Here is a 9,594-nt window from a genome sequence, read left to right on the forward strand (position 1 = left end):
AAATGCCAGTTATCTTGAGCCACTACCTTGTATCTCTTTTACTTGAAAATGTTTTGAAATATAGCATTTAAGAAAGTAACATGATCAAATCAACACACTTCTAAATTACCTGTGTATATTAAGTCCAAATCATAAGATAAAGGCTGGTTTGTGTTCCAGTTTTTCCCAGGAAATTGCTTTAGTTTTAAAAATTATTGGAACTGTAAAGAGGAAAATGGCTATGTGTTTTCAGCAGTACCCATCTAGACTTCTATAGGTATCTCTGGGTCATAGCTCTAAGCCCCTATCTCCATTCCCTGCCTTTGTTTTTCCCAGATACATCTACTATGTATGCCTCTACATGAACATGGCTTGCTCTGGTTTCTGAAATAATCATTATCAGAGTAGCAGAAAGAATAGCAATAACCTCAGTCCCAATATTCAGAGGGGCCCAGAATTAGGTCTTTTGAAATACGCAGTATCCTATACCACTTAGATGAGTTTTAGACACTTGTATAGCTTCCACATTACTACATTCCTATTCCATTCACACTGTAAAGCCATTTCATAAGATAGGGTTTTCCTGTCTGCTTTCTAGACATTCCCATTCACCACTGAGGCTGAACATGTACCCTGTGCTTATACCTTTTTTGATTAGGTTTCTTACAGTTGTCTGGCTCTAGCCTCTTTCCCTCCTTGGGAGCTTGGGGGCTTAGAAAATATGCATCCAGTCTCCTTTTAGTAGCCTTAATACAGTCTCATTCCTGGGAAATTCAGGGGTGACCTATATTAACATAACCCTTAGACTGTCTCTACTGATCAGGTGTCTCAAGCAAGGTATAAATGTGGTTGAATCCTATTAACTCTAAGTTGAAGTATTGGAAAAATACCTGAAGAGCTAATATTCTGTGTCACTTACTAAAAGAAATGTCATTGCACTTTAGATATCATCTTTATAGGCATTAAAGTAGATACTTTGTTTTGCTAATGTCCCTGGCCTGTATTCTTGTCCCATCCAAGGACCACTGTACTTTCACCAAAAACAACTTGCACCGAAAACATTCAAGAAGATAAGCTGAGGGTCTGCCAGGAACATTATAGACAGTATCTCTAAAATACTCTGTGTTGAAATCCTGAGACTCAGTGTGAAAAAAAAAAATGGCAGGAGAACATGATTCCCACAGTCAAATATGTTTAAAAAAACTCATTATGTTCCATTATCCCCCTTGGAGTCTCTCAGTACATACTGGTATATTGAGGGTTCTGGGAAGTCTCATGGTAAAAACAAAACCAGAAACAAAAACCTATTCAAACATGATGAGATGAGCACTGGGTGTTCAACTATATGTTGGCAAGTTGAATTTAAATAAAATCTAAAAAATAAAAACTCTTAAAAATCAAACCTATTCACCTTTTCTAAGCCAGCTTACTCTAAAATGATTTGACCTTTTTTTAAAGTAGCACCTAATATTACCTCATAGGCCCTATTTTTGGAAATGCTGTTGTAAACACCATTGCAGCACTGATGGGGAGGTACATTTGATTCCCTGTAACAATGTCTGCGATTCGTGCAGGTGCACTCTACTGTTCCACCCGTCACTGCTGTCATTCCCTCCCCAATAGGTTCCTTGCAGGCCCTCAAACTTGCTTTGCTCTGGGTGCAGTGGTTTGGCAGAGTACCGCCTATATGAACTGAGAATAATATAACTCCAGAAGAGAGGGCTCTCAGAGTCCTACCCCACCCCTGCTGTGAGATCTGGGAGGCTTAAGCAGAATTTCAAGTAACTTCTCCCTCAAGTACATTTGCCAAGCATCTCGTATATAAAAGCAAACAAAACAAAACAAAACAACAGGTCCTGTAACCAACAGGTCTTGTGTTATTTTCTCCTCAGGAGACTTAAGAAGGTGAGGTCCTTAGTCTGAAGGAGCAATTCCACTCTGGCAGACGGAGGGATTCCATACTCTGAGAGGAGTCAAGGTAAGAAATCAGAATGAGGGGTGAGGAAACCACCCCCCAAGAGAGGGGTCCTGCTGCCAACTCTAGGAGGACCCACACAAAGATAGTCATATGAGATGTCCCCTCACTTCCCCTTAAGAGTCTCAGAGAGGTAAAGGCCTTGACATGAAGGGAGATGGCCTCGGGTAAGCAGAGTGAGTGTCTGAGGTGCTGCCAGGAGTCATGGTGAGGGCCCTGAGGGAAACCTGGAATGTCAAACTGTCCTTGAAGTTACTTTGGAATTGTGGGGAAACCAGAGAGAAATCCCCTGGGGCAGGGATGGAATATATCTGTGTTCTTGTCCTGGTGTAAGTGAACACAGTGTGCAAATTGGATGTTTTAATCACATTGTCTCCAGGGAATTTTTGAGAAATAAAGGTGATTCTCCCTTGAAGTGAGATGTTAAGAAGCTACCAGGCACTCTTTGTACCTGGCTGGCATGGTCAGAGCCCACTCCATCAAAAGGGCATTCAACTGAAGTTACCATGTTAGTTTGGCAAATTCTAGGCAAATTCAAGGTTTTTTTTAGTGTAGGTTAAATTAATGAAAACAAGGGTGGTTTAGATGGACAAGCCCCTGGGAGGGTGGGATATTGTTGATCCTTGACACAAATTTTAGGAGCCTTGTGTTGCATCTAACTGGGAAACTGTACCTTTTGCCTATATTGAATGATTTATCATGTAATAGGGAAATATATAGTTTTCCTTGCTAATCAGCATTTCGACTGGTTGGATTTTCTTCATTCCAGAGCACTACATATTTGCTGACAGTTGCTGGATTAAAAAAAAATATCCTGGATGGTATCACTGTGGTTCAAATTCATCATACTGATAAGTGCCATGTTGAATTGTCAATCAGCCAGGTATCATGCCAGGCACTTAACACATATTAACTACAGTCCACCATCCTTTAAGACAGAGCTTACCAAACCCACTTCACAGATGCAGAGTCTGATACTCACGAAGTTTAGTAATGTGTATGAATTTGCACAGCTATTAAGGGGCAGGGTTGAAACTAGACCCCTAGTCCGGACTAGTCTAGAGCCCACCTTAGTCTCTTAATTCAATTTCACCCTTCTAAAGAATGTATTGGGGTGCCTGGGTGGCTCAGTCATTAACTGTCTGCCTTTGGCTCAGGTCATGGTCCCAGAGTCCTAGGATCAGGCCTGCATTGGGCTCCCTGCTCAGTGGAGAGCCTGCTTCTCCCTCTCCCTCTGCTTGTATTCTCTCTCTCTCTCTCTCAAATAAATAAAATCCTTTAAAAATGTATCTTAGGCAATCAAAAGGAGGACTCTGTGCTCATACTACTGGGTTGGAATATATTCCTAGAGCAGTATGAATACCAAAATAAGTGAGAGGCATGAATAAAGAAAAGAATACATGGTGATAATATGATCATTTACACATGAAATGTCAGATAACCTTGAAATATGAGGAACTCATAAAATCATCCTGGACAATTCCTTCCCCATACAGTATAAATTTATCAGAAAAGAATTTACATGAGCCTCAGTCTGGCTGATGAAGAAAGGGAAAATATCAGCACGTTTCCCCCCTAACAACCCATCACCTTCCTGGGACTCCTGCCTTGTGCTTTAGCTTCCTCATCTCACATCACTCCTAGGACAGGGATCAAGGTTTGCGGAGGGTAAACTGCTCAGGTGTCGGTAAGGATGTACCATCTCCAAGAAAGCCTTTAATCCAAGAGTCAGGAACCTAGATGAAAAGCCCAATGTTAGAGGCCTTGGGAGACCAATATCCCAGAATGTAGGCGATCACACATAGGCTTCCACCTGCTTTCAGACTTAGAGGGCTTCAGACAGCATTGTCAGGTTGAGCATGCTCTCATTTATTCTTCAGGCCTCTCAAGGACTTAAGAGCTTCGGCCAAAGAACAATGTCAGGTCAGTAGAAGGAGGAGTCCCAGCCCCTGATAGATATAAAGGAATTATAGAAGGACTCAGCCAGAACAATGGGATTCCAGAAAGTCTGATTTGGGTCCTCTACTATAGGAGAACAGACATACTCTTTTGGACGTGGCTAATTCTGAGTTCTAATTCAGAGGTCCCCAGAAATCAAAGTTCCCCTGTGTACTTTGATTTGATGGATGCAGCTTCAGGGCAGTAGAAAGAGGAGTCCCAAGAACTCTGAATAAGAATGAGGGAATCAGGGCAGCCCGGGTGGCTGAGCGGTTTAGCGCCGCCTTAGGCCCAGGGCCTGATCCTGGAGACCCGGGATCGAGTTCCGCGTCAGGCTCCCTGCATAGAACCCGCTTCTCCCTCTGCCTGTGTCTGTTCCTCTCTCTCTCTCTCTCTCTCAAGTAAATAAATAAATAGATAAATAAATAAATAAAATCTTAAAAAAAAAAAGAATGAGGGAATCTCTCACCCTAGAATGGAGGATCCAGACAAATTTCCCCCAGTGCTGTTGGCTCTGGGCTGCCCAGGACAGAGTCGTGAGGTAGAAGAACCCCCACCTGCCCCCAGTCTCGCTGGAGTGTCTCACATAGGTGGGGACAGCTCTAGATTTGCAGACCTTAAGAAGAGTCACAATAAGGACCCTGATTGTTCAGTAGGGATCATCCTACCAGCAGAGGGTATCAAACAGAGCCCCATCGTATTCCAAGCCCTAGGGGGCCTCCAAAGAGCTAGCACTGACTCCACCTGTGGGATCTCAGGGAGTATAAAAGCCCTTGGTCTGAAAAGGAAAGCCCCAGTTCTGCCAAGGGCAGAGTCTTGGCCTTAATTGAAGATGAGGACCCTGAGTGCTGATGAGGGGACAACTTCCTTTTTTAAAAAAGGCCTTCTAAAAAATAAATAAATAAAATAAAATAAGATAAAATAAAATAGGGGATCCCTGGGTGGCGCAGCGATTTGGTGCCTGCCTTTGGCCCTGGGCGCGATCTTGAAGACCCGGGATCGAATCCCACATCGGGCTCCAGGTTCATGGAGCCTGCTTCTCCCTCTGCCTGTCTCTCTGCCTCTCTCTCTCTGTGACTATCATAAATAAATAAAAATTAAAAAATGATAATAATAAAATAAAATAAAAAAGGCCTTCTAGGGGGTACCTGGGTCGCTCAGGCCATTAAGCGTGAGATTCTAGATCTCAGCTCCTGTCATGATCTCAGGGTAGTGAGATCTAGGCCTGCGTGGGGCTCTGCCCTGGGAACAGAGCCTGCTTAAGATGCTCTCTCTTCCTCTCCCTCTGCCGCTTCCCACGCCACCTCTCATGCTAAAAAAAAAAAAAAAAACAACCCACAGAATGCCTCCAAGAGCCCTGCTCCTGCTTTCAGGCTTCTGTGGCCCAGGAAGGAGTAGCCAGGAGAATAGCAAGAGGACTGGGGAGGCTGGGGGCTCTGGGCGCTGGCAGGCCCGGGCCAGCAGAGAGAGAAGCCCAGGCCCAGAGAGACGCGGTGAGGACCTGCGTGAGGAGCCCTAAGCAGTGAAGTCGCACAGAGCCCCGCCTCTGCTTTCAATCCTTGGAGACCCTGGACCGCGGCCAACACCGGATGCGGTTCACCCGACTTCCGTTCTGGGTGGGGCTTCCACCGCCGGGCGCCATATTTGTGCGCTTGGCGGGAGCCGGATTCCCGGGACTGATCTGAATTCAAGGTAAGAACTCTGAGGGGGAACCGAAGAGATTCCTCCTCCCCCCTCGGCCTCCCATAATAAAGTTGGGTCCCTGAACCTGACCCTTTGGTTTGGCTCAGGAAGGTCCCAGCGGCCTATAAGGCCAAATTTGGCCTAGAAAGGCTCACAGACAAGGCCTTGGTCTGTGGGAGTAGCCCCGATTCTACACACGGAGGGGAACTAGGGCCTGACTGGATTGAGATTAGGGCCCCGAGTACAATGAGTAAACCTTTACGTAACAGAAGGGGCCATACTAGGAAGCCCCCATGCACTCTGCCCTGGGAGGTTCCCAGAAGGGTAGACAGACGTCAAGAGAGCTGATTTCCCTTCTAGCAACTAAGGGAATTGAGGGTTACACTAGACAACTCCCAAACTCAGCAAAGCGGGCCCTGGGCAGAACTGGCAGGCTGAGGTGCCTCCTCATTTTCACTGGAGGTGATTTCAGGGAGGGGAGGGCCTTGGTCTCGTGGAATAAGCCCCACTCAGCAAAAGGGACCCAGTCCCCAACAGGAGTCAAGGTTGTGATACTAAGTGAGGATGGAGGACTCTTCCCAAAAAGAAGGGGGCCACATAAAGGCCTAGTCCTGTTTTCATACCTGGGATACTTGGGCATGGTAACATGATACCTTATACTCACTTCTTCCCAGAACATGTCCGGGAGGTGATGGGCCAGGTCAAAGCAGGCAGCCTCAGGCCAGCAGAGATAGGATTTGAGGTTATGCCAGGTGGCATAGTGAGGACCTTGAGAACTCTGGGCATGTCCCATGCCATATCATTGGAGCCCCAAAGCATCCTGCCTATTATCAGGCCTGGGAAGCCTCAAGGATAGATGTCAGGCAGAGGTGTTCATCAGTTCCCATTCCATGGTAACAGGACAGTGAGGGTCTTGGGCCAAGGGGAGTGGTTCTAGGCCAGCAGAGGAAGAAATCTTAGACCCTACCATGAGTCAGATTTAGACCTTGAGTGGGGATCCTATAGGGGATCACCTGCCATAGGACATTAGTTTTCCTGCAATAGCTTTTACCCTTGGGGGACCATGTTTGGTTAGATAAGGTGGTCTTCATTCTTCTTATTGGGACTTAGGAAAGTTGGCTCTTGCTATGAGGACATTAGCACTAATTCAAAAAAAAAGTGGAGCTTCTCTACCAGGAGCCAAATTGAGGAACCTGAGTGAGGAATCAAGGGTTCATCCTATCCTAAATAGAGGAGACATCGAAGTGCCCATCTTAACCCTTTGATTTCATCCCAGGAACTCAGAGGGAAGGGCTGTCAGGTTGAACATCTGCCTCACTTCTTTATATCAGTTATAAAGGCAATGGTATTATTAGTCTGAAGGTGCAGCCACCAGTCAACAGAGGGGAGTGGTGTTAAACCTTTCAAGGAGCCACAATGAGGACCCTAAATGATGCTGAGGATCCCAGTGAAGTCAGGCCAGAGAGGACCTTCTTGAGTTCACAGTACTGGATATCCCCTAGCAGGGAGGTAGACCGAGGCACCCCTTTAGTTCCTTCTCCTGGGTCCCAGGGAGCTTTGAGGTGTCAACTTTATAGTAGCAAAGGGGAGAGTTCCCAGCTCTGCCAAGAGTTGACATAATACTAAAGATAAACTGAGAAGACCCAGCATGCCAGAACACAGGGGGCCTCACAGCAAACACCTGCTCTCACCTGAGTAAACCCAAGGCAGGGCTAGTAGGATGCAAATAAGACTCACTTTGAGGGTTTTGTGGTTCCTTTCTGGGATTTTTAGAGGACAGGCTGACCAAGAGAATGGGAGCCTTTGTAGGGTCCTAGAACAGCACCCTCAAGGATGCTTCAGAGGTGGCCTTTAATAAAGCCAAAGTGTGTGTGGTGGGGGGGTGCCTGGGTAGCTCAGTTGGTTAAACATCTGTCTTCAGTTCCGGTCATGGTCCTGGGGTCCTGGGATAGAGCCCCTCAGTGGGGAGTCTGCTTCTCTCTCTACCCTGCCCCTCCCCCTGCTTGTGCGCACGCTCTCTTGCTCTCTCTCTCTCTAAGTAAATAAAATATTTAAAAAATAATAAAGCCAAAGTAGAATCTACCTGTTGAAGGTGATAGCACCATCTTATTCTCCCTCCTGCAGGTGCACAAATCACCTGTCTCACACTCTTGCGTGCCATCCCTGATCACAGCCATTATGCCTCGTGGTCAGAAGAGTAAGCTCCGTGCTCGTGAGAAACGCCGCCGTAACAGAGATGAGACCCAAGGTCTCCAGAGTGCTCAGGCCACCACAGCAGAGGAGGAAGAGACCACTCCTTCCACCTCTTCTGTTTTAGGGAATGTTCCCCCAAGCTCCCCTGTTGCTAGCACTTCCCAGGAGCCTCAGGAAGCCCCAACCACCACCAGGGCTGTTGCAGGTGGTTCACGCCGCAGATCTAATGCAGGTGCCAAGAGCCAGGTTGAGGGAGGTAAACATTCCTCCCAGGCCTCAACTTCCACTGCGAGTGCTCCCAAAGATCCTCTAACCGGGAAGGTGGGGTTGTTGGTGCAGTTCATGCTGTATAAGTATAAATTGAAGGAGCCCATTAAAAAAGCAGAGATGCTGAAGATCATCAACAAAAGGTACAGGGAGCATTTCCCTGAAATCTTCAAGAGAACCTCTGAGCGCATGGAGCTGGTCTTTGGCCTAGAATTAAAGGAAATCAAGCCTGGTGGTCACTCCTATACCCTCATGAGCACCCTAAACCTCACCAGTGATAGCGATGTGAGCAATGGCTGGGGCTTTCCTAAGAATGGGCTTCTTATGCCTCTCCTGGGTGTGATCTTCTTGAATGGCAACTGCACTTCTGAAGAAGGTATCTGGGAATTCCTGAATATCTTGGGCATCTATGATGGAAAGAGGCACTTCATCTTTGGGGAGCCAAGGAAGCTCATCACCCAAGATTTGGTGCAGGAAAAGTACCTGGAATACCGCCAGGTGTCCGGTAGTGATCCTCCACGCTACGAGTTCCTGTGGGGCCCGAGAGCCCATGCCGAGACCAGCAAGATGAAAGTCCTAGAGTTTTTGGCGAAGGTCCATGATACCGTCCCCAGTGTGTTCCTGCCCCATTATGAAGAGGCTCTGCGAGATGAGGAAGAGCGAGCCCAGGCCAGAGCCACGGCTAAGGCTGCCTCTGCTACCAAGGCCAGTGCACATTCCAGGGCCACATCCAGCCACTCCACTCCTCCCTAGAGAGGGCTGAGTCAGATTCTTCACTTTGTGGTTGGAAAGGCCTGTTACCTAGTGTTCCTGATATACACACATAACTTGCTAGCTTTGTTTTTGTTTTTCAAGCAGTGTTATTTTCAACAGAAAGTTTATTTAGATTCAGAATATAAATTTATGAAGGATATGGATCACACATTTATTGCTGTTTATCAGGTTTAGGAGTAAGAGTTTTATTTTTTTGAAATAGAGATTGGAAATCCTTAAATCACTTTTGTGATCCAGAATAAGCTAACATGGCTCTAGGATAGGAATATCCTTAGATATTTGAAAGAGTTCCACACTAAAATAGTTGGGAACAGAAGATGGATGGATGGATGGATGGATGGATGAATGGATAGATAGATAGAGTAAAAATTGGTTAATTCTTGGTTTGCTTTACTTTCTGTAAACTTAAAAGACATATACCTGAATTTGTTTATGTTTGTCAAGAATGTTTGAGAATATAGGGCACCCTGGGTGGCTCAGTGGTTTAGCACTGCCTTCAGCCCAGGGCGTGATCCTAGAGACCCGGGTTCGAGTCCCATGTCAGGCTTCCTGCATGGAGCCTGCTTCTCCCTCTGCCTGTGTCTCTGCCTCTCTCTCTATCTGTTTCTCGAATAAATAAATAAAATCTTTTTAAAAAATGTTTGAGAATATAAATTATAGTGAATCAGACCTATTTACTTGTGTCTCTTATTTTAAACAGACATTGAGCATCTGTTCTTGGGAAGTCTTCATCCTTGTACTGGGGATATTTAGTCAAAGAAGACCCAGACTCTGCCCATGCAATT

The 9,594-nt window shown here is 46.1% G+C and overlaps 1 protein-coding gene across 1 annotated transcript; it reads left to right on the forward strand.

Annotated features, from left to right (window-relative positions):
* Positions 1 to 5,374: 5,374 nt before the first annotated feature.
* On the forward strand, positions 5,375 to 9,390 carry MAGEB4 (MAGE family member B4). Its single transcript, XM_038586480.1, has 2 exons — positions 5,375 to 5,584; positions 7,700 to 9,390. Exon 2 carries the CDS (start codon positions 7,754 to 7,756, stop codon positions 8,786 to 8,788), a length of 1,035 nt encoding a protein of 344 aa, XP_038442408.1. The 5' UTR covers positions 5,375 to 5,584; positions 7,700 to 7,753; the 3' UTR covers positions 8,789 to 9,390.
* Positions 9,391 to 9,594: the final 204 nt, after the last annotated feature.

The sequence above is a fragment of the Canis lupus genome, chromosome X (genome assembly GCF_011100685.1).
Source record: "Canis lupus familiaris isolate Mischka breed German Shepherd chromosome X, alternate assembly UU_Cfam_GSD_1.0, whole genome shotgun sequence".
Lineage (NCBI taxonomy): Eukaryota > Metazoa > Chordata > Mammalia > Carnivora > Canidae > Canis > Canis lupus.

What these genes read in the sequence shown, in the direction of transcription:
- MAGEB4 (XM_038586480.1), top strand. Translation starts at nt 7,754, where the DNA reads ATGCCTCGTGGTCAGAAGAGTAAGCTCCGTGCTCGTGAGAAACGCCGC.